Source organism: Typopeltis vanoorti, chromosome 14 (genome assembly GCF_054136105.1).
Source record: "Typopeltis vanoorti isolate ZY-2024b chromosome 14, IOZ_Tvanoo_1.0, whole genome shotgun sequence".
Classification (NCBI taxonomy): domain Eukaryota; kingdom Metazoa; phylum Arthropoda; class Arachnida; order Uropygi; family Thelyphonidae; genus Typopeltis; species Typopeltis vanoorti.
In genome coordinates this window covers 27,186,432-27,212,840 of record NC_143562.1, presented here as the reverse complement: position 1 = coordinate 27,212,840, position 26,409 = coordinate 27,186,432, and the positions used below count along the sequence as shown (strand labels likewise).

Sequence of the window (26,409 nt, the reverse complement as noted above, 5' to 3'; positions counted from 1 at the left end):
TTCCCAAAATATTTTTGTATGTCTCACAATCATTTCTTACTGTGCTATTTTAGATCCCCAACAAGGACCAACTTTTCCTTTTTCATTGTGTCAGTTGCTTTTTCTAAAACCTCAAAAAATTCCTCCACTTACCTTAGTAGAAGGTAAGTGGAAGAATTTCTCTTCTGTGGGACCATAGGCACAAATAAGTCTCATTGTCCAGTTCCCCATTATTATTATTATTATTCCTGATACCTCCAAGGAGTCCGAAGACTCATCGCGGGAGGACATCTTCAACTGTCTCTACACCTTACCTCTACTACGAGTCAACGCCATCTACCGCCCACCTCCAACACCACCACAACTAGTAATTTTTGTCTGTAAATTGCGTGTGTTCTGAAGGGCCGATTTGTATGTATGCGGGATGAAAAACCCGAGTTTCCGGGAGAAAAAACCCTGCTACCTCCGTATGAGATCGGCTAACTCACCATCGATTGAAATCGACCAGATAAAGATTCCTCCCGTCGCGACGAGAATCGAACTTAGGCCTATTCCAATCGAAGGGCGCAATGTACCGTCGTTCTTCCAATTGCGCTACGGAGGTGCTTATATTTGCTCACATTACTCTACTTGAGACTGACTGCCATTCAAGAAGATTAGCCTTGTATTTTGTGTTGAATACGATGGCTACTCCTTCTTTTCCTTGATTGTCATTGCCTGAATATAACATTTTGTATTTATTGCTCAGAAAGATCTCACCAGTTTTGGTCTTTTTTGTTTCAGTCACCCCTATTATGTCGATCTGGTACTTATCTAATTCCTCAGCTAGCTCCATTTCTTTGCCATTCAGGCTTCTTACGTTGATAGTACCGATCTTTAACTCTGGTGATGTTGAGTCGGGGTTTGTTTTCAGATTTGTTCCCGTAGCTGACTTTTCGCTGTTTGCCCTGGTTCCCTGGCGAAAACAACGGGGGCCTTGTTTAACCGGGCGACGCCCCAGCCGGCATGAAATTTTGTCATGCTGTACCATCATTTTTTATTTTGGTTTAACCAATAAGAATACAATTTGGTCAGCTAAATCCCAAATTGACAGCCCATCCTCGTTCGTTCAGTATCAAAGTAGATACCCAACAGGGTGCACCACGAGAAGGTGAGGATAGGACATTAGGTCAGAAGCCCTGGTCAGTTCTCCGCATTCGTTTAAAGGCTATGTGGAGGTCTCCTCTCAGTTATACAGCTTTGAACCTTAAGCACCTCTACTATATATATATTATAAATATAATATAACCACTTGAACAGTAATGTAGAGACTGATATATTAAGGAGAATTATCATAAGTAGGTAAAGGAAATATAAGGAACTGTATTGTGTGTGTGTAACCAATGGGCGTAGTCATACTTGTTACTAGAAAAATTAAATTTAGACAATTCTGTATAAAAGTTGTTAATAGCACCCATATACAGACTTGGTGCCTCTAAAATCCTCACAGAGATTATTAGTTGGTTGACAGTTTTGCACTGTCCTTGTGCTGAACTGAGAATTCAAATTATTATTATTATTATTGTTGTTCCGGGAAACTCCAAGGAGTCGACAGTCTCATCGAGGGAGGCCCTAACATCATGTCAAGAACAACTATTCAACATTCACACAGTATCTATCATACCTTGCCTTGAACTCATTCACGGTCATAGCACCCACAACAGACTCTGGAAGCTTATTCCACTCATTTACCACTCTCCAAGTGAAGAATCTAGCTCTAACACCCTTGTCAACCACGCTCTTGCCCAGCTTCCATGCATGGCCCCTAGTCCTCCCACCACCAGTCATATTTTCAAAAATATCTTCTGGATCAATCTTATAAAAACCGTTCAGTAATTTGAATGTCTCAATCATATCACCCCTCCTTCGCCTATCGTCCAATTTCTGCAACCCACAAATCTTCAACCTATTCTCATAAGGTTCATTCCACAGACTGCTATCATCTTCGTCACTCGTCTCTGGACCCTCTCCACTTCCTCCCCATCACGAAGAAACCCTGGTGCACAGAAGTCCACATGGGGTCTTATCAAGGCTCGATACAGAGGGACAACAACTTGTTCGTCTCTGCATGTTAAAGTATTTTTCAGAAGCCAAGTGATTTGGTGAGCTGTTTTAGTTACTTTTGCAATGTGCCCCCTAAACTTCAACTCCCTATCCACCAACACTCCCAAATCCCTGGCCTCATCAATCTCCTGGAGTATGGTTCCACCAATGCGATATACTGCTGCTATTCTTTTCACCCCAAAGTGCATTACCTTACACTTTGCCACATTAAATTGACATCCATTTTTCCTAGCCCAGTCCTCCAAACTATCCAAATCATCCTGTAAAATTTTGACATCCTGTGCACTCACAATTGCTCTACCCAACTTTGCATCATCAGCAAACAAGTGAACACTTTCTCTCAGATCCTTTCCAATATCATTGATGAACAAATTGAAAAGCAGTGGTCCAAGAACAGATCCCTGTGGCACTCCACTAGTCACAAGATGTCTTTTAGACTCCACTCCTGAATAAACCACTCTTTGATATCTCTCCTTCAACCACCCTCTTATCCATCTCACCAACCCTATATCTATACCCATCTGCTCCAGTTTACTGATTAGGGTTCCATGTGGTATCCTATCAAAGGCCTTGGCAAGGTCCAGTAGTATCACTGTAAACCCATTACCCCTATCCAGTTCAGCCGTCACTGTGTTATAAAACGTGAGCAAGTTACTGAGGCATGATCTACCCTTCACAAAACCATGTTGTCCCCCATACAATATCCCATTTTCATCTATCCAATCCTGTATTCTTTTCTTGACTAATTTCTCTAAGACCTTGACAATGATTCCTGATATGCTAATCGGTCGGTAATTTACAACAGCAGTCTTGGAACCACCTTTATGCAGTGGAACTATTTTCCCGCTCGGGACTAACCCATTAGACAACCAGTTCAGCTAAACATTCACTTAACATAAGAGCAGATATTCCATCTGTTGTCCCTATTTACAAATTCTTATCCAGGTTATGCAGCAGCTCTAGAACCTTCTTTTAATGTACCACTATCTCTCTTCATTCAATGTAATGGTAGCACTGTGCGCCGTGTTGCATATGTGAGGTTGGTTAGTTGAAAAGTAACATCTGCATTTAGTAAAGTTATTCTTCACATTGAATTGTCATTTTTTTTTTTATTCCAACTTTTCTTTCTGTACAGTTTAACTTTTCTGGCCTTTGCTTTATATATTTCATAAATCTTCTTATTCTGATAATATTTCTTCTACATATGTTTAGGTGGGAGAGAATTTCATTGCTCAACGTGAGACCACTGCCTCGCTTATCGGAGCTCTGAAGTGGCTTGAAAAAAAAAAAAAGTTTTCCATGTTTGATCTCTAGAGAGCAGGGTTTCCAGACCATGTAAAAATAAATAAAAAATCACAAAAAAAATATATTTATTATTATTACGGACAACTCCAAGGAGTCCTTAGACTCATTGAGGAAAGCCCTAAATATCATGTCAAGAACAACTATTCAACATCCATGCAGTATCTATCATACTTTGCGTTGAACTTATTCCACTCATTCACCACTCTCCAAGTAAAAAACCAAATTCTAACTCCATTGCTAACCACACTCTTGCCCAGTTTCCATAGATGGCCCCTAGTCTTCCCACCACTAGTCCCGTTCTGAAAAATATCCTCTGAATTAATCTTATAGAAACCCTTCAGTAATTTGAATGTCTCAATCATATCACCCTTTTTTGCCTATCAACCAATTTCTGCAACCCACAAATCTTCAACCTGCTCTCATAATGTTCATTCCATAGACCTGCTATCATCTTGGTCACTTGTCTCTGGATCCTCTCCACCTCCTCCCCATCAAGAAGAGACCCTGGCACCCAGATCTGGCCACAGTAGTCAAGATGGGGTGTTATCTAGTCTCGATACAGAGGAACAATAACTTGCTTGTCTCTGCTCGTCAAAGTATTCTTCAGTAACCAAGTGATTTGATGAGCTGATTTAGCCACTTTTGCAATGTGCCCCTTAACTTCAACTCCCTATCCACCAACACTCCCAAATCCCTGTCTCTCATCAATCTCCTGGAGTACAGTTCCACCAATGTGGTATACTGCTGCTAATCTTGTCACCCTAAAATGCATAACCTTACACTTTGCCACATTAAATTGACATCCATTCTGCTTAGCCCAATCCTCCAATCTATCCAAATGATCCTGCAAAATTTTGACATCATGTGCATTCACTATTGCTCTACCCAACTTTGCATCATCAGCAAACAAATGAACAGTTCCTCTCAGATTCTTTCCTATATCGTTAATGAACGAATTAAATAGTAGTAGTCCAAGAACAGAACCCTGCAGCACACCACTAGTCACAGGCCGTCTTTTGGATTCTACTCCTGAATAAACTACTCTGTGATATCTCTCCATCAACCATCCTCCTATCCATCTCACCAACTCTATATCCATCCCCCATATGCTGCAGTTTACTGATTAGAATTCCATGTGGTATCCTGTCAAAGACCTTAGCAAGGTCCAGCAGTATCACTGTAAACCCATTACCCTTATCCAGTTCAGCCATCACTGTGTTATAAAACATGAACAAGTTACTGAGGCATGATTTACCCTTCACAAAGCCATGCTGTCCTCTGTACAGTATCTCATTTTCATCAATCCATTCCTGTATTTTTCCCTTGACTACTTTCTCCAAGACCTTGACAACGACTCCTGATATGCTGATCGGTCGGTAATTTGCAACCATAGTCTTGGATCCTCCTTTATGCAGTGGAACTATTTTCCCCTCTTTCCATCCCCTCACCACTAACCCAGACTCAAATTAAACAAAATGGTCAAGGGCACTGACAGTTCTTTAACCGTTTCACATAACACCTGAGCTGGTATATCATCCAATCCCACAGATGTATTCACATTAAGGTTTTGTAATATACTATTCACCTCAATTCCGTATAAGCTATTGGTTCCTTCATTCCTGCAATATCACCACCTGGATAATATACTCTTGCAAAGTGTTAGCTCAGTAATTCCACCATATCAACTGATTCAGTTACCTCCCTATCATCGGCATTCCTTAAAATCATTCTGCCATATACATTTTTTCTTTTACTTGCAGCATAGCGAAAAAACTGTTTGGGATTCTCATTAGCTTGTGTGGCAAATTTCCTTTCATAATCTGCTTTTGCTTTTCTTACCACACTCGTTACCCTTCTGGCCTGTGCTTTATACTGTTCGTGGGCCTCGAAGTCACCTTTCTCATTAAATTCCCTCCACAGTTGTTTCTTTTTTTGCAGCTCAAGCTTAATGGTGTTATTTATCCATTTAACCCCTACTTGATTTACTATTCGGAATCTAGGTATACAGTCAGCCATTACCTCCTTCAAACGTTCCTTTACTGCTTCCCATGCACTATCAACCTCCAGCCCTTGCAGTTTTACATGCCATGGCACTGAACCAAGCAATCTCCTAAGCTTGCCATACTTACCAGCCCGGTAATTCCACATGTATCCTGTCTTAATTGAAAATTCCACGCATTTAGCCACCTCCCAGGTCAATGAGAGAGGTCAAATGGTGAGAGCGATCACCTTATGATCACTCTCACCATTTGGTGGCAACTTGGTTATATTCAATACAGTCAAATTCTCGGATGCAGTTACTAGGTCAAGCACTCTCGAACCCCTAGTATATTCCATTACATGCTGTCTCAGGTAGTTATCCCTTAATAACTGCATAAAATCCAATTCCTTCATCCCATGTGTCCTCTCCTCCTTCCAATCAATGTTACCATAGTTGAAACTCCCATAATAATTATCCTGCTTCCACTCATTGCATCTATTTGCTTATGCATACTATTTCCACCATCTATTCCATCACCTGGTCTATAGCAGCACCCAACTGTATATTTTGTTCTGCTAGTCTCAATCTCACACCAAATAGCTTGAAATGTGCTCTTTTCACTATCTCCTGCAGTTCAGCTTCTATTCTTCTTGGCTGCAGTTCATCAGCTATCATCAATAACACTCTGTCCCTCCTGAACACACTATACCCTTCACATTTTATCCCACTAGCTACATCATCTTCTGTCAGCCATGTCTCACTAATGCCAATAACCTGTGGCCAGGAAGAGCCAACCAAGGTCAAAAATTCCTCCTTGTTCCTAATACTCCTGGCATTAGCATACATGAAGTGCAGAAGCCCATTAGTCTCACCCCTATCTTGATGCCGTTATACTAACTATCCCATTCTGATTTGTTGTCCTTCGTACTAGCTCAGGCATATTATACACATTCTTACGCTCAACTGCCTCACTGATGTCTGCATATCCACCCCTCCCCTCACCAAGAATATATATATATATAAAGTTAACAAAAATGGGGGGAGGGATCCTTAGCCCATCCACAGTACAAATGTACTATAGGTTTAGTAATAACCTTTCATGGGTGTTAACCAGAAAAAAAAAAAATTAATAAGGCTGTGTACGCTCATTTCACTCTTAACCTATTTGCTCTTCAAAAACTACTATAAGGACACATCCAGATACTGCGTCATTTAAGCATCCCATCAAAGCTTCCCATGAATTGCTGATATCATCCTTCCCATTCAGTAATGGATACCATAAGACAGAACATAGTATTCTCTTGAGTAGCTTTTGTAGAGCATGATGCTGTCTTCAGCTAGTGACAAAACAGTCACATTCTTCACTGAAACATCTTTAGACACAATGATCAGATCTAACACACTTTGACCTGTAGGTCCTTCTTTGCTGTAAAACCTGCTTGTCATACACCTCTCTTCATCCAGTGTAGTGGTAGCACTGTGCTCCATGTTACATACACCAGATTGATAGATCTTAGCAAAGTGAGCAATCATTATTTGAACAGTAGCATCTACTTTTGACACAAGGGTACTGTCTGCATTCAGTGACGTTATTCTTTCACATTCATCCTTTTGTTTACTTGCAGCATGCTATAAAATTCTTTCAGGCAACCAGTTTCTTTTCATACTTCGACTTAGTTTCCATGCAACATGGGTAACTTTTTAGATCTGCATTTTATATTTCATAACTTTTCTCATCCTTATTTTCACAATTTTCTTTCCATATCATCACTCTTCTTATGGATCTCTTGTTTAATAAGGTTGCACATCCATTTCACTCCTATCCTACTTGATCTTTGAACTCTGCTGACATATTCAGATGCTGTATTATTTAAGCATCTTTTCAAAACTTCCCTTGTACTGATGATATCCTTCCTGTTTGGTAACTGTGATATCATAGAACTGAATATAGCATTCTTCCGAGCTTATCATACTTTCCAGCTTTGTAGTTCGGCATGCAACTTGTCCTAATTGGAACATCCATACACTTGGCTATTTCCCAGATTAGTACTGCATGATCACTGTCACCAGCTAGTGGAAAAACAGTCACATCCTTAACTGTGAGACCCCTTCGGATGCTGTGAATCTAACACTCTTTGGCCATGAATTACTTCTTTCACATCCTGCTTGAGAAAGTTGTTTCACTACAGCTCATTCTTATCACAAGTTTTCTCTGCTACTCAGTCAGTTTCTGGATAATTCTAGTCACTTATACTGATTATTCACTTAATACCATCGGGATAATTTCGTGGTGTGCTTTCACTTCACACCAAATAGCCTCAAACCTACTAGTATGTGGATCATTATTGTTATTGTTACTTTTTAGTTGCTACAGTAACTGGTCTCAAATCATCTGGTATCATTAATAGTGCTTTTGTTCTTAAAAATACTATTACTTTTACTCAGTTCTAGTCACTATATCTGACTCCTAAGCACTAGGTCTCATTAATGCCAAAAGTCTCAGGCTACAGTGTTATTCACTAGTCTACAAACCCAACCTCTTTGTTTGTGGTGCGCTTGGCATTTGTGAATAGACATACCTCCTGGGTTTTTTGTACACTTTTATCTGCAGTTGGATGACTTTCCTGTTTTCACACATATACGCACACTCAAAATGCATAACTCCAATGTCTATAGGTTCATCCCTTAAGCCTTCAATGTCGATCTCACTGACATTTATAACATTATCATGTTTGCATACCTGAGCTGCACTTACACACACACACCGATCTGATTTCTCCCGACTCACTCACTGAATCTCACTACAGTAAATTTTCTATGCTCCTGATGACAGATTCATTCAAGTGCAGCATCTCTCTTATACAAATCTATTTCTACCATCAAAACTCACTTTAGACATCCATAACTTCACACTCATTTCTTCCATGCAGCTTGCCATCATCTGTCTTCTTATCTCGGTAAATTTCACTCTCTCACTTCTTTTTCTTACTTCCAGCAATCCTTTCGTATCCTCTCTCTTGCTATATTTATTACTACTTAAATCATTTGTTCCAACAAGCACAACCATCTCTTTTGTTTTCTTTTCTGTTTCTCAGTTGCATTTATCACATCCTTGATTTTTACTCCTGTTTATATTGCTCCTGCAACATGTATATCTGGCCTCTAAACAACAACAAAGAAACCAGCTTTTATAGCCTACCCCTAAAAATGGAGATAAAAGTGAACATCACTATCTTAGAGGTTTGCCGATATAGATTCTGCTACTCTTGCTGCACAAGAGATTTCCAGCCAATCTTACTTATATTTGGACATGAGACATATAAAAATATTCCCAAGGCATGTGATTGAGCTTGGCAAAGAAGCCCTTTTATCAAGCCAGCATCTTATGGATACCTGTCTACTTTTTTTTTTTTTTTTTTTTTTGGTTGCCAGTTTCCTCTCATCATATTTCTCTGTTATTGTTTCTGGGCTCCACTCTTTTCCATTCTTCTTCTTTTCTCTAATGATTTTCTTGCACTAATTTCAAATCCTGTCCATAGTTTTACTGATGACAGTACTCGCCATTCCTCGTCTTTATTTAAGAAATCTTCTAGTGCTCACATAAACTTTCATTAAATTATCTTCACTGAGAGTGAAGATAATTTAGTGAATTTTAATGCTACCTAAACACACTCCTGTCTTATTTCTGAAGGGGGGGGCTTAGTCCCCCTCTTTACTTTTGATTATATTTCAATCTCCAACAAGATCCAGTTTCTCATCTTGAGTTGATCTTCATTTCTAGCCTGACCTGTCACAAGCACATCACATTCATAGTTGTCTCAGCTTTAAAGGACTCAGTGCCCTCTTACATTAAACACTGCTTACCACCTTCACAATAGCATTTTGTAAATCTTAAATCCATCTGCTACCTTAGCAGTTGCTTTTTGGTTTTCAGAAAGGAAGTGGGGGGGGGGGATAGGGTATGACAGTGTTCTCATAATCATATGCAAGAAGTGTGATAAATCTTTCACTTGGGGTGGTGCACCAAAAAAGCCTTCTTAAGAATATTCTATGCTATCTAGAAGAAGTGAGTATACTTAATAGATGAAACCCCCTCTTAAAACTGCATTCACTTGCTTTCTCATAGATAGATAGTTCCTTTGCACATCGTCTTTTGTATAAGTACTCTTATGGATGCCTCCAAACTGGTCATAATAACAGTTCCTTCACTTGCTTCTGAACATGTAAGAACATGGACAATTGTTGGTTACCATCCACTCAGCTTCAAACTTATTGTAAGAGCTTCTCATCCTTCTTTTTCATTGTGTTTACCTCTCTTTTGCAGCAGCTGTCCCCATTTCATTTTTTCCGATGGCTACAATTTTCAGTGCTTCAGGAAACACATTAATAGATTCATTCCTGGTTCTTCCTAATCATGCCTATATGCTGGGATATTGTGTTATTGAGTTTTGACCTCGTGTGTGGGCTTGATGTAATAGTAAAAAAAAAATGATATTTAGAAATAAAATTGAAATTATAACAGGCACTATATTGCTGCATTCTGATGTCTGCATTCATTTCATTACATGGTTTCACAGTGCCAATGCCTTATTTCTAAGCAAAATTTCTTAGCACCTTCAATTATCAATTGCTTTTGTTTCAGTTTTTATAAAGGAATGACTGGAGAAAAGTCTGTAAACATTCCCATAATCATACACAGGTTCAGGTTTGAATCCTGCCTTAGGTATGGATATTTGTGAATGTGTATAGTGGGAGATGAATTTCATTACTCTATACGAGATTCCCCCTCCCTCCCCCCCATGCTTATTGGAGGTCTGAAATGGTTTAAAAAAAAAAGCTATGTTTGGTCTCTAGAGGAGCAGGGTTCCTGGATTATGAAAATACATATATATCTTCAATCCTGTTCATCTAAATAATAACTTGAGCTACAACCTCCCAGATAGTCATTCAGCTGTAATCATGTACTGGTGTTCACGAGATGCTACTAGCACATACTTTCCCAACAATACAACGAATGAAAGAACAGCTTTAAATACATCCACAATGTTTTAATGTCATTTATGTATAGAGACTCTCTATGATGTTCATAGTTTATTTAAGCTTCAGTGTTTTTTCTTTTTTCTTTCTTTTATAATGTCACCTGATGAAGGCTGTTACAAGCCAAAACTAGTAGTGTTTTAATATTAAAACCTTTTAACTTAAATCTCGGTTCTAGTCATTCAAATCTTTTTAAAAAATGCCTTTGTCTCTCTCATGGTACTAATGTACTATAAGTTTACAATCTTTCTTGGGTTGGGAGTCAAAAAAAAATTTTAATTCGTCTACATTTCTAAACCCTTTACTACAGAGCTCTCTCATTTATATTAACTAATGCTTTAATTGTTTTGCTTTCTGACAAAATTTTTGCACCTATATTATAAATTCAGAAGAACATCTGCAATTCACATTCTGAGTAACAGGTGATCTCCTGATTTTGCTTTTATTCAAATAATTAGTTACAACATCAGTGTTTCAGGAATATCTAAATTTCCTCTTCAGATGAAACTGTGAACAAGATCTCAGTTACTCTTGGCTAACAGTTTTAACATCCTTAAATTTAACATGTGTTTAGCATGCAAGTCATGCTATTTCATGTCATATAGTTTGTTGATTGTTAAAGCCTTTTTAGATAAGATGGAGAAGCTTAACTGGTATCATTTATGAGATTGAGGATGTGCAAACATATTAATACATTTCAGGTTCAGTTTACTTTGGACAAAATTCTGTTATCCCTAGCATGGTTTGGGAGATTTTTTGCAGTTATGGATGTATTACTACAGTGTTGATGTTGTAATTAGTTGTTTAATAAAATATAGATTGAAACCTGAAGTATTAGATAATATTTAGTATTTACTTTAAATTGCTGAAAAAATATGCCAAAAATAGCCTTAGCTTTTTCTTTTCTATTATTTAGTATTTAATTTTCTATCATAATTATGTACTGTTATAATAAATTTAGTTTAATCCTTTATCCAAGTGTAAGCAAACAAAGTTAGTTTGCATCTGAAAATATCTTCAGGACTGAGGTAAGGTAGTGCAACACCAGGCAACTTTGAGCAAAGGTGGACCAAGCTCTCATCACTCCTTGTCTCAGTATCTCGCATCTCCTTGCGGACATGTATACTGCTATGCACTAAGGGAAGGGCCACTACCCAGACTGGTTTCGACCTTTATTGAGGTCTCGTCAGTGGGAGGCAGACCCAAACTTGGAGATACTAAGGCAGAAGCAATAGCAGAGGTCATATTTACCTATACGAGTTGCCAACAGGTATATAAGACAGCTGCTTGTTAATATAATTCATTGAGGAAACTCCTGAAATGTATGCATTCTACTTAACATTGTTAATGGCTTATGTGCATGTAACAGTGTTAAACTAATAATGGTATATTTCTATATTAATCATCTTTCAGCATGATATATCTTCGTGGGGTGTACTATATATTATGTCAGCTAATACAATATTTAATTACTAGTTTCTGATCAGCATTTGTCAAATTGGCTTAAATGATCAGCTCTTATATTTTATGCACTCCTCATTGCATCAGTCCACTTATATCTTGATTATTCTTAGTCTTTTTTCCCAAGCTTATTTTGCTAATTGTTCATCTCCCATTCTCTTTTTAGTGACCATGCCATCTTAGATCAGCTCTGCTCATACATTCTGGAATATTAATAATCTCAGGATCTTATCTGATATCTTCATTATTAATAAATTTCTGCCATTAATATCATCGGTTTACTGTCCTGGTTTTCTTCTAAATTCTCATGTAAGAGCTGCAGATGTTTGAAGAATAATAGAAGAAATATCTTAAGAAGATAACATCTGTGGAGGTTAATGATGTAAGCTTACAGTCAGCACTCACTGCCACAAGCTCGCTGTCCGTAACAAATTAAAAGTTCTGACCCAAGCTCTGCAGATATAGTGCTATACTAAAAGAAATTCACCATAGCAAACTATCCATAATAACAAACCATTTGAATGGTCATTCAAATTGCTATAATGAGAGTTGACTATCTTCTATTTGATTACCGGGTTTAATACCACTTGGTGATGTGGTCCACATAGATTATAGTTAACACCATCTTCCTATACATCATTCATTTCAGACAGTTATTTGCTGGATATTAAGGTTCTATTTATACCACACAGATTCATTGTTTTGAACAGTTTGCCTTGGGACCTTATTCTTTTTTAGAGATCAACAAACCTTAAATAGAGACTCTTATAATTTGACTATTTTTCATAAGATAAAAATCTGTTCCTAGTAACTCCTGTTCGGACTGAATCTATCCAGTTTGTTTTTCATCAGTTATCTCATCGGTAATTTTTCTCAATCCTTTATAAGTATAGATTTACATAATTCTTTCTTGGAACACTATGTAAGAAAATTGCTCCTTAATTTTCAAATGGTTTTATATTTCGTTATTATAAATTGGTATCATGAGAGTACTATAACTATTTGCAATTTGATCTTGTGATCAAGCCTTCTGGACATAAAACTTTAATGCTACCTTATTTTAGCATATGTAGTGTGGGATTTGGAAAAGTTGCCCCTCGCATTTTGCCCCCTGTAGATAATGAGTAGGCTACAAAAATGTAAATAATACACCTAATTTTTTTAATAATTGTAATTTATTTTGTTTTAATAGAATAAATGCACATTATTATTGTTTAAAACTCGAAGTTATGTGCAATGCCTCTAAGTAATCAATCGCATTACGATTTTGAAAATCTTGGACTATTCTTTTTGTGTTTTAGTTATAAAATATTTTAAGCCCACCTTTTAGTTTAAAAGAATTAAAAGAAATTAGTTTAAAAGCTACGTGACAATTTGTACACGAATGTAATTTTAAAAATTTGTTTGGAAAAGTTAGAGTTATCGGAAGTTCAGTTCGAGTAATCGAGAGAGTTTAACATTGAATCTCCACTAAAGGGGCTGGGACCTCAATAAAAATTCGAGTTATCGAGAGTTGACTGTATTTACATTTTTGTAATCTACTCATTATCTACAGAGGGCGAAATGTGTAGCCATTCCACATTTCACATTTCTGATGGCTTTTCTACTTCAGTATTGAAATGTACTCTTAATTACATGGCACCTAGATATTTTATTATATCATTAATTGTTACTACATTTTATAATTTTTCAAAGTAATTATTATAGCCATCCAGAATATCCTATCTTCAGCTTTGATATTACTATGTCCTTTATAATTCCTATTATGATACACTTTCCTCATTTCATTTCTGTGCTTTATTAGCATCGAAAACATTTTCTGCATTTTGCATATTTATTTTCTTTCTATGTTCTCTCCAAATCTTTCCACAAATTTTGTTTAGCTACTTTAACACCTCACTCAACTTCCTTGTATTGTCTCTCTATTCTCTAAGAACACACTTGATAATTCATATGCCATACATATATGTGGGGGAAGACATTAACTATACATACCAGCTACTGAATTAAAAACGTTTTTATCAGATGTTCATAAACATCACTTACATTGTTATAAGTTTTGTTCTTTTTTCCAACTTTTCCTAAAATATTTATATACGACTGGTATTCAATTGCAGCGCTTTAAGTCCACAACAAGAACCATCTTTTCCTTTTTTTATGTTAGCTATCTTCTCTAATTACTTGAAAAATTTCTCTAAAATCTTCTCTACTGTACCATATTCACTCAAATATAACTCGCACTTTTTTTTCCCCAAAATTAAAGTTAAAAAATCATGGTGCGAGATATATGCAGGGATTTTTGGAAACTAAAGTTTTTCAGGAAAAAAACTAAATTCACATTTATAATTAAATCCTCAGTATCGTTATAATTTATAATTGCTCAATTATGTATAAAATGAATTCATTTAAATTTTAATTATCAATGTTATTTACGCAATTGGCTGCTCACCTTTATCAGGCGATATATTTCAATCTTTAGCGACAAGTAATTTACAAGATTTGAGATACGTTATGAACAATCCTTCCTTCGTGAATGACTAACAAGAAGTGAAAGCGGAGTGTGAAACAGACATCAATGGTGGGTCAGTAGAGATAGCACAGCTATGAAGACATGCATATGATCACTAACAAAAGGTCGCTCAACTCAACGGCAAAGGCAAGCCAACAATTGTTGAGTTGAAATGATGATTCTCTTCAACCGGATTCCAAAATATCTGTAATTGCCATAGCAACCTTTACTATCTATTTCTTAAAGTTTTAATTTTTTTTGTGTGTGTTTGAGGTATATGCGAAACTTTTTAATTTCTCTTTTCGTAAAATAAAATCGGGGTGCGAGATATACATGAGAGCGAATTATATTCAAGTAAATACGGTAATCTCCTGTCAGGACATAGATGCAAATAATTCTTATTTCAGTTTTAGTCTTCTTGCTCTGTCATCACAGTATATCTGAAATTCCTATGACAAAGCCATCTCTTTTCTGTTTGTTCTGGTTTCATATTTTTATTATAGCTGTCTTTCACGGTTTTTTCTAATTCCTTGGCAAAAACAGAAGTGGTTTTGTTTAACCAGGTAATGTCCCTCCTGCCTTGACATTTGATCATATTGTATGTTCATATTTGTTTATGGTTTTAAACAAGTACAGGTTAACAAAATACAGATGGTTCGCTAAGTCTCCAAGTATCAGCCTATTCTTTTTCATTCAGTATCCTGCTGGATACGTTATGAGAAGGTGAGAATTTCTCTAAAATTAAGAAGAATAAGAAGGATAAGAAGCCCTGAGTTTAGTATTTCACGTTACTGAAAGGTGTATAGTTTCCTCCCATTGGTGATATCTATTTCCCTCCTCAACCCTATGAAACTTAATAACTCTTGTATTGTGGTTTGAGTTAGAAATTACATAATTGCTTTTTAAATATCTATCATGTTCATTTTCACAGTATATCACTCTACTTGTTAGAAAAACATTCAGGATAAATTATCATAAGCATTTTACAATCACATTACACAAACTACCTCATTCGTAGCCTGGACAAATCTGTTGATATCTTGTTTTTTTTTTTTTTTTTGTTTGTTTGTTTTTTTTTCCCTACTGCGCTAACCACTCGGGCAACCAGGCTGGCCTGGTTGGCCGAGTGGTTAGCATATCTGCTCTCCAGCCAAAAGACTGTGGGTTCAAATCCCGCCATGGGCATGGATGTTTGTAATTGTCTGTGAAAGTACTAGTGGGGGTAAATGCCATTGGTGAAGTAGTGAGATGAAGAGTTGTAGAGTAGATGCCCTCCTTCGATGAGTCTTTGGACTCCCTGGAGGTGTGATATAATAATAATAAAATCAGTTTTACAATATTAATAAATAACTTTTGCCTTATGAAATCATTTTATTATTACAAAAATTATATAAATATGTATAAAACACTGTCTTATGTTTGTTTATCTATATCATTTTGTTTAACTTTGTTTTATTTTAGAATAACCGAAGCATAGAAAGCATGCAATGGTTTCAAGTGTTAAAGTCTGGTTACAAAGAAGAAAAAACAGAATCTCCTGATAATTCAGATTTTGGTGTTTTGTCGTCTGTTGTTGAAAAAGTTGTTCTTCCTAAACTTACAGGTATACTTTATGATTTCTTCATTTCAAGGAAAAATACACACCTTTAGTCTTCATCAATTACCTGAAATTTAATATTAGTCCTAAATTAATCATGCATGCATATAATTCTGTATGTGTGCATGTGCATGCTTTAAATGACAGGAAAGTTAGTGATCTGAACTTGCTATAATCTCCTTTAAGATGATTTCATAATATTTTTATATGAGCATGTTGCACCAGCATATTTGTTTATGGTTAAGCCAATACAGAATACATTTTGTCTCAATCCAAATTGACAACCAATCCCCATTCATTCAGTATTCAAGCAGATATGGTGGTGCAACATGCTCATATACAGGACACACCAAGAAAGTATAGATTTAACATTGATTTTGAAGCTTATTTGGTGCACTGTATTATTTACAGAGTGTGTTGTCTTCTCTTGATTCAGAGAAGTTAAGAACTAATATTCTTTAGGTGAAAAACTTGCAGATTTTGTATATTATATCAGTGCCATGCATTGGTCAAGTGGATATTGTACCTGCTTTCCAATCAATAGGCTTTGAATCTTTTTTATAGTGTGAATGTCTTTAGGTAGATGGTTTCAAAATACTCCCACTATTGAGACCACCATCTGCTTATTGGAGGTCTGAAGTGACTGGAAAACACTTTAGTTTGCTGGGCAGAGTTGCCAGATAATCTAATCCTTAGCCCACCCGCATTATTGGGACTAAACATACTATAGATTTAACACCTTTTGTGGGTCAGATACTTATAAAGATAAAACTGCTTACTTAATGCTCATGTAATATAAACAGCAGCAGTCGAACATTCTACACCATTGCTATAATGAAATGATGTGCCATAACAAATTGTGGAAAATTCTGGCCCAAGTTTCATAGGAAAAAAAAGGTATTTTTTGCTCGCTATTTCAAACAGTGAAAGGTCAAATCATTTGCTAGAGCAGAATGGCAGCAAATTACATCATAGTCCAGACCCTGAAGTTTTTGTTTGATAAACACAGAAATGTTTTTTAACTTAATCTAATCACTATAACATCTAATAGCTACATCATAGTAGTAGATCTGAAAGGTCACTACGCATTAGATGAGAGGTAGCTCTTCCTTATGTTTTTATGCTAATAGACATGTCGAAATACAGCAGCTCAGAATACATTTCTGTTGTAAGTAGTGCAGTAGTAAGAATTATAATGTTTATTGCAATAATTTTTTAAATATTAAACCTAGAAATTAAAATATGATTACTATCAGACAAATGATTTAATAATGCAAGAAACTCAGTTTTTACTATTTAGATCAATTTTTTTTCATGTAATGAAAAAAAATTGTACTGAACTAACAAAAAATTTTTGTTGAAGATAGCAACTAAACTCTTAATTAAACCTCTGCTCTGCTTGCGGATATATATATATATATATATTATTATTATTATTTTGGGCTACTCCAGGAAGTCCTTAGACTCATCAAGGGAGGCCCTAAACATCATGTCCACACAACTATTCGACGTTCTCACAGTATCTATCATATCTTGCCTTGAACTCGCTCACTGTCATAGCACCCACAACAGACTCTGGCAGCTTATTCCACTCATTTACCACTCTAAAAGTAAAGAACCCAGCTCTAACACCCTTGCTAACCACACTCTTGACCAGCTTCCATAGATATCCCCTAGTTCTCCCACCACCAGTCCTGATCTCAAAAATATCCTCTGAATTAATCCTATAGAAACCCTTTAGCAATTTGAATGTCTCAATCATATCTCCCCTTTTCCACCTATCAATTAATTTCTGCAACCCACAAATCTTCAACCTGTTCTCATAAGGTTCATTCCACAGACCTGCTATCATCTTGGTCACTCGTCTCTGGATCCTCTCCACTTCCTCCCCATCAAGAAGGAACCGAGGTGACCAAATCTGGGCACAGTAGTCGAGATGAGGTCTTATCAGGGCTCGGTACAGAGGTACAATAACTTGCTTGTCTCTGCTCGTCAAGGTATTTTTCAACAACCAAGTGAGTTGATGAGCTGATTTAGCTACTTTTGCAATGTGCCCCCTAAACTTCATCTCCCTATCCACCAACGCTCCCAAGTCGGCCTCATCAATCTCTTGGAGTACATTTCCACCAATGTGGTATACTGCTGCCAATCTTTTCACCCCAAAATGCATAACCTTACATTTTGTCAAATTAAATTGACATCCATTCTCCTTAGCCCAGAACTCCAATCTATCTAAGTCATCCTGCAAGACTTTGACATCTTCTGCATTCACTATCGTCCTACCCAACTTTGCATCATCAGCGAACAAATGAACTGTTCCACTTAGATCCTTCCCTATATCGTTAATGAACAGATTAAACAGCAGTGGTCCAAGAACAGAACCCTGCGGCACACCACTGGTCACAGGCCGTCTTTTGGACTCTACTCCTGAATAAACTACTCTTTGATATCTCTCCATCAACCACCCACCTATCCATCTCACCAACCCTATATCCATTCCCATATGTTGTAGTTTACGGATTAGAATTCCATGTGGTATCCTGTCAAACTTTTGCCAGGTCCAGCAGTATCACTGTAAACCCATTTCCCTTATCCAGTTCTGCCGTCACCTCATTATAAAACTTGAGCAAGTTACTGAGGCATGATCTACCCTTCACAAAGCCATGCTGTCCCCTGTACAGTATCTCAGTATCTCATTTTCATCAATCCATTCCTGTATTTTTCCCTTGACTACTTTCTCCAAGACTTTGACAACGACTCCTGATATGCTGATCGGTCGGTAATTTGCCAACCTAGTCTTGGATACTCCTTTATGCAGTGAAACTGTTTTCCCCCTCTTTCCACGCCTTCGGGACTAAACCAGACTCGAGACTCAGATTAAACAACATGGTCAAGGGCACTGATAATTCCTTAGCCGCTTCACGCAAGACCCGTGCCGGTATACCATCCAATCCCACAGATGTATTCACATTAAGGTTCTGTGATAGACTATTCACCTCCACTTCATTCATCACAATTCCCATATAAACTAATGGTTCCTTCATTTTTTCAATGTCACCACCTGGATGATATACTTTTGCAAAGTGCGCGCTCAGTAACTCCACTATAGGCCACTGGTTCAGTGACCTCCTTACCATCGTCATTCCTTAAAATCATTTTGCCATGTACAGTTTTTTTCTTGCTTGCAGCATATTGAAAGAACTGTTTGGGATTCTCTTTTGCTTGCATAGCTAGTTTCTTTTCATAATTGGCTTTTGCTGTTTTTACCACACTTGTTACCCTTCTGGCTTGCACTTTATATCGTTCATGTACCTGCAGGTCACCCCTTTCTTTAAATTCCCTCCACAGTTGTTTCTTTTTTTGCAGCTCAAGCTTAATGATGTTATTCATCCATTTAACCCCTACTTGTTTTACTATTCGGACCCTAGGTATACAATCAGCCATAACTCCTGTAAATGCTCCTTGACCACTTCCCATGCTCTATCGACGTCCAGCCCTTGCAGTTGTACATGCCATGGCACTGATCCAAGCAGTCCTAAGCTTGTCAAACTTGCCAGCACGGTAATTCCACATATACCCTGTCTTAATCAAAAATTCCACACCTTTAGCTACCTCCCAGGTCAAGACCTTATGATCACTCTCACCAATAGGTGGCAACATGGTCATATTCATTATAGTCAAATTGTGAGATGCTATTACCAGGTCAAGCACTCTCACATCCCTAGTATTTTCAATTACATGCTGTCTCAGATAGTTATCCCTTAATAATTGAATAAAATCCATTTCCTTCCTCACATGTGTCCTCTCCTCCTTCCAATCAATGTTACCATAGTTGAAATCCCTCATAATAATTACTCTCCTTCCACTCATTTCATCAATTTGTTTATGCATACTATCTCCACCATCTATTCCATCACCGTCTATAGCAGCACCCAACTGTATATTTTATTCTGCCAGTCTCAATCTCACACCAAATAGCCTCAGATGAGCTCCTTTCATTATCCTGCAATACAACTTCAATTCTCCTTGGCTGCAGTTCATCAGCTATCATCAATAACACTCCTCCCCCCCATTTTATTCTCTCTGTCCCTCCTAAACACACTATAATCTACACATTCTATCCCACTAACTATATCATCTTCCATTAGCCATGTGTCACTATTGCCAATAACCTGTGGCCAGGAAGAGCCAATCAAGGCCAAAAATTCTTCCTTCTTGTTCCTAATACTCCTGGCATTAGTTTACATGAAATGCAGTGATCCCTTTGTCCCACCCCTATCTTGATGTGTTATTCTAAACGTCCCATTCCCATTTTTTGTCCTTAGTGCTGGCTCAGGTACATTATATACATTTTTACACTCAACTGTCTCACTGAAGTTTGCATATCCACTCCCTCCCCTCCTTGGTAGTTCTAGTTTCCCTGGTTCTGCACATCCATTTTCACTTCATTCAGCAACACTTTTTCCAGTCTCTGCACACCAAGTCCATTCAAATGCAGGCCATCCATCTTGTATAAGTCCTTTCGCCTATCAAACTCATTCCACACGTCCACAAATTCCACACCATCTGCATAACCTGCGCATAATGTCATTTGCAATTATGGCCCTCCTTCTAATTTCTTCTCTGTCATACCGAGGCAACAGATTCACCATTTTAACTCTCTCTCTCTCTTTTCTTTCGCTTCCTTTAACAATACTTTCAAGTCCTCTCTCATAAAAAATTTATCACCTTTCAATTCATGCGTACCCGCCACAATTATTAATTCTTTCACCCTCTGTTTTTGCACTCTAATACTCTCACTTACTTAAATTTCGCACCCAGTAAGTACGATTTAGTTACACTCCCATCTATCACTCCTCTTAATAACGAGTCACCATACAACACTCTTTCCTTCATTTCAGAAACTCTCCCATTCTTACGCTGTTTATTTACGTTAGCCGAATCACTCTAGAAAGAGTTTTGCAGGTGCTCTAATTGCCGCTGTGCAATTTATATCCCTGCGTGCAACCTAGCAATCTCACTTTCTACAAATAATTCATTTTTTTTATCATTCAAACCATTTTCTCTTTCTGTATAGTTGCTCTCACTCTTTCTTAGATCAACGCGCTCATTGCCATCTTGTACATCGCAATTCCCTATCAAGCCACTATTTTCACTCTCATTCTGGCTTTCTTCAGCCATAACTGTCTCACAACCTGACACATACTTCAACTCCTCACTTTGCTTACACTTTCTGCACATTCTCCCACCACTATCACTTTCAATCCAAAATCCATACATCAGGAATGCATACATTCCACACACAACACACATTAATGATCATTCTTTCATATATATGAAAGAATGATCATTAACTCAGTTAACATACATATTTTTTTAAAAAAGAATTGAATGACTAGAACCGAGATTTAAGTTAAAAGGTTTTAATATTAAAACACGACTAGTTTCGGCTTGTAACAGCCTTCATCAGGTGACATTATAAAAGAAAGAAAAAAGAAAAAACACAAAAACACTGAAGCTTAAATAAACTATGAACAACATAGAGAGTCTCTATACATAACTGACATTAAAACGCTGTGGTTGTATTTAAAACTATTCTTTCGTTTGTTGTATTGTTGGAAAAGTGCGTGCTAGTAGCATCTCATGAACGCCAGTACATGATTACAGCTGAATGACTATCTGGGAGGTTGTAGCTCAAGTTATTATTTAGGTGAACAGGATTGAAGATGATTTCCCTAGATTCCACGATTTTTCTCTCTAGTTCATCATTGCAACGGAAGATGTTAGTAGATTTTTCCCAGCAGACTGTGTGACTTTGGCTTTCATTATTAGGATTAGCCGAGAAAAGAATATGACTTGATAATGTACTGGCTCGCTGTCTCTTGTAAGTAATGTCCCTCGTGTTCTTCCATATGCAATTCGACAGATTTGTCTGTTTGTCCAAAATAAGGAATATCACAATCACCCAATATTTTATATACACCAGGGTATTTAAGATGATGATGACAAGGTTTTGGGTGGCTTATTAAGAAACGGATTTTTGGAAGTGGAGTGAACAAAGTTCTGATATTGTATTTTCTTAGAACTTTTGCTAATTTATGTGAAACTGTACTTATGTAAGGAATAGATATATTGCCTTTGAATCTATTTGTTTCTTCTGAGTGATGTCTAGGAAGATTAAGAAGGAATCTTTCAATGATTCTCTTGGAATATCCATTAACTTTGAAAGATGTTTTGAGATGGTTTATTTCTGTAAGAAGTTCATTTGGGTCATCCAGAAGAGAACGGGCTCTATGTCCCAAGGTGGAAATTATTCCAAGCTTATGAGGAGGGAAGTGATGGGACTGACTATGCAGATATCTGTTGGTATGTGTGGGCTTTCTATATATCGATATTTTGAGTTTACCAGAAGAGCAGGTCAGTTTGATCAAGAAAAGGCAGGGAATTATCTGTTTCAAGCTCGGCAGTAAACTTAATACTTTGATGTCGGCTATTGAGATGTTCGAGGAAAACCATAAGGGAATCATGTCCATGGTTCCAAATAATGAAGACATCATCTACATAGCGTTTCCTAACTTTAGGTGTTAAAATAAAGGATGAGATAGCCTTGGCTTCAAAATCCACTAAGTAAATATTTGTGAGTACAGGGAATAAAGGATTACCCATAGCCAGCCCATGATTTTGCTTGTATATAGTATCTTGAAATCTGAAGTAACCGGACTTCATGCAATGTGTAAGCAAGGCTAACATTTTTTTGGATAACTTGTCCTTGAGTAATGTTAGGACTTCATCACAGATGATGAAAGCCAAAGTCACACAGTCTGCTGGGAAAAACCTACTAACATCTTCCATTGCAATGATGAACTAAAGAGAAAAATCGTGGAATCTAGGGAAATCATCTTCAATCGTGTTCATCTAAATAATAACTTGAGCTACAACCTCCCAGATAGTCATTCAGCTATAATCATGTACTGGCATTCACGAGATGCTAGCATGCACTTTCCCAACAATACAACAAACGAAAGAACAGCTTTAAATACAACCACAACGTTTTAATGTCAGTTATGTATAGAGACTCTCTATGTTGTTCATAGTTTATTTAAGCTGCAGTGTTTTACTGTTTTTTCTTTCTTTTATAATGTCACCTGATGAAGGCTGTTACAAGATGAAACCAGTCGTGTTTTAATATTAAAACCTTTTTACTTAAATCTCGGTTCTAGTCATTCAATTCTTTTAAAATATATATATATATATATATGTATGTATACTCTTTAAATAGGGGTACTTAAGGGTCAAAGCTGTATAACTGAGATGAGACCTCCACATAGCCTTTAAAGGATTGCAGAGAACCGACCCCAGTGCTTCTGACCTAATGTCCAATCCTCACCTTCTCGTGGTGCACCCTGTTGGGTATTTACCTGGATACTGAACGAACGAGGATGGGCTGGCAATTTGGGATTTAGCCGACGAAATTGTACTCGTATTGGTTAAACCAAATACAAAATGATGGTACAACACGACAAAATTTCATGTTGGCCAGGGCATCACCCGGTTAAACAAGGCCCCCGTTGTTTTCGCCAGGGAACCAGAGCGAACAGTGGTGGGACAAAGGGACCTCTGCATTTCATGTATACTAATGCCAGGAGTATTAGGAACAAGAAGGAAGAATTTTTGGCCTCGGTTGGCTCTTCCTGGCCACAGGTTATTTGCATTAGTGAAACATGGCTGACTGTAGATGATATAGCTAGGGATTGAATGTGATGGGTATAGTGTGTTCAGTGAAAAGAGCTCATTTGAGGCTATTTGGTATGAGATTGAGACTGGCAGAACAAAATATATAGTTGGATGCTGATATAGAAACCAGGTGATGAAATAGATGGTGGCGATAGTATGCATAAACAAATTGATGAAATGAGTGGAAGGAGGGTAATTATTATGGGGATTTCAACTATTGGTAACATTGATTGGAAGGAGGAGTGGACACATGTGAGGAAGGAACTGGATTTTATTCATTATTAAGGGATAACCATCTGAGACAGCATGTAATGAAAAACACTAGGGATTTGAGAGTGCTTGACATGGTAATAGCATCTGAGAATTTGACTGTAATGAATATGACCATGTTGCCACCTATTGGTGAGAGAGATCATAAGGTCTTGACCTGGGAGGTGGCTAAAGGTGTGGAATTTTCAATTAAGACAGGGTATATGTGGAATTACCATGCTGGCAAGCATGACAAGCTTAGGAGATTGCTTGGTTCAGTGCCATGGCATGTAAAACTGCAAGAGCTGAATGTCGATAGAGTATGGGAAGTGGTCAAGGAGCATTTACAGGAGATTATGGCTGATTGTACCTAGGGTCTGAATAGTAAAACAAGTAGGGATGAATAACACCATTAAGCTTGAGCTGCAAAAAAAGAAACAACTGTGGAGGAAATTTAAAGAGAAAGGTGACCTGCAGGCACACGATCGGTATAAAACGCAGGCCAGAAGGGTAACAAGTGTGGTAAGAAAAGCAAAAGCGGATTATGAAAGGAAACTAGCTATGCAAGCAAAAGAGAATCCCAAACAGTTCTTTCAATATACTGCAAGCAAGAAAAAACTGTACACAGCAGAATGGTTTTAAGGAATGCTGTGATGGTAAGGAGGTCACTGAATCAGTCGATATAGTGGAATTACTGAGTGAGCACTTTGCAAGAGTATATCATTCAGGTGGTGACATTGAAAGAATAAAGGAATCATTAGTTTATACGGGAATTGTGATGTATGTAATAGACTATTCACCTCCACTTCATATATCATGGGAATTGTGATGTATGAAGTGGAGGTGAATAGTCTATTACATAACCTTAATGTGAATACATCTGTGGGATTGGATGATATACCTGGATGCTGACATTGTCAGCATCCAGGAATGCGTTAGCAGAGCTAATCTCAGATGGTATGGTCACTTAAATAGAATGGGAGAGGAAAGATTAGCAAAACAAGTGTTCTCTGCCAGGTTGGCAGGAAAACGACCCAGAGGAAGACCAAGATATAGGTGGATTGATACGGTACAAAGTGCCTTAGACGATAGAAATATAAGATCTGATAATGTTGGAGTCTTGACAAGTAACAGACTGATTTGGAGGAAAATTGTAGATAGGAAGTTAGTAATGATGTAATTTTTTCATGTAGTACTGTCATATCCTGTACACCCCTTGAGGGTACATGGCAGGAATTTGATGATTATGATGATGGTGATGATAATGTGAATACATCTGTGGGATTGGATGGTATACCTGAACGGGTCTTACGTGAAGCGGCTAAAGAATTATCAGTGCCTTTGAACATGTTTAATCTGAGTCTCGAATCTAGTTTAGTCCCGAAGGTGTGGAAAGAGGGGAAAATAGTTCCACTGCATAAAGGAGGATCCAAGACTACTGTTGCAAATTACCGTCCGATCGGCATATCAGGAGTTGTTGTCAAGGTCTTGGAGAAAGTAGTCAAGGGAAAAATACAGGAATGGATTGATGAAAATGAGATACTGTACAGGGGACAGCATGGCTTTGTGAAAGGCAGATCATGCCTCAGTAACTTGCTCAAGGTTTATAACACAGTGATGGCTGAACTGGATAAGAGTAATGGGTTTACAGTGATACTGTTGAACCTGGCTAAGGTCTTTGACAGGATACCACATGGAATTCTAATCCATAAACTGCAACATATGGGAATGGATTTGTGGGGTGGTTGATGGGGAGATATTAGAGAGTAGTTTATTCAGGAGTAGAGTCCAAAAGACGGCCTGTAACTAGTAGTGTGCTGCAGGGTTCTGTTTTTGGACCACTGCTGTTTAATTTGTTCATTAACGACATAGGGAAGGATCTAAGAGGAACAATTCATTTGTTCGCTGATGATGCAAAGTTGGGTAGGGAAATAGTGAATGCAGAAGATATCAAAATCTTGCAAGTTGATTTGGTTAGATTGGAGTTCTGGGCTAAGGAGAATGGATGTCAATTTAATGCGACAAAATGTAAGGTTATGCATTTTGGGGTGAAAAGATTGGCAGCAGTATACCACATTGGTGGAACTGTACTCCAGGAGATTGATGAGGCCAGGGACTTGGGAGTGTTGGTAGATAGGGAGATGAAGTTTAGGGGGCACATTGCAAAAGTGGCTAAATCAGCTCATCAAATCACTTGGTTACTGAAGAATACTTTGACGAACAGAGACAAGCAAGTTATTATTCCTCTGTATCGAGACTAGATAACACCCCATCTTGACTACTGTGGCCAGATCTGGGTGCCAGGGTTTCTTCTTGATGGGGAGGAGGTGGAGAGGATCCAGAGACGAGTGACCAAGATGATAGCAGGTCTATGGAATGAACCTTATGAGAACAGGTTGAAGATTTGTGGGTTGCAGAAATTGGTTGATAGGCAAAAAAAGGGTGATATGATTG

General features: G+C 37.6%; 1 protein-coding gene across 2 annotated transcripts in view; it reads left to right on the top strand.

Annotated features, from left to right (window-relative positions):
- Positions 1 to 26,409, top strand: part of LOC150099324 (PAX3- and PAX7-binding protein 1-like) — a 291,434-nt gene that overhangs the window by 173,619 nt on the left and 91,406 nt on the right. For both annotated transcript variants that reach the window (XM_090403794.1, XM_090403795.1), the window contains exon 13: positions 15,837 to 15,978. In XM_090403794.1, the coding sequence (XP_090259920.1) occupies positions 15,837 to 15,978 (142 nt within the window). The remainder of the gene's footprint in view (positions 1 to 15,836; positions 15,979 to 26,409) is intronic.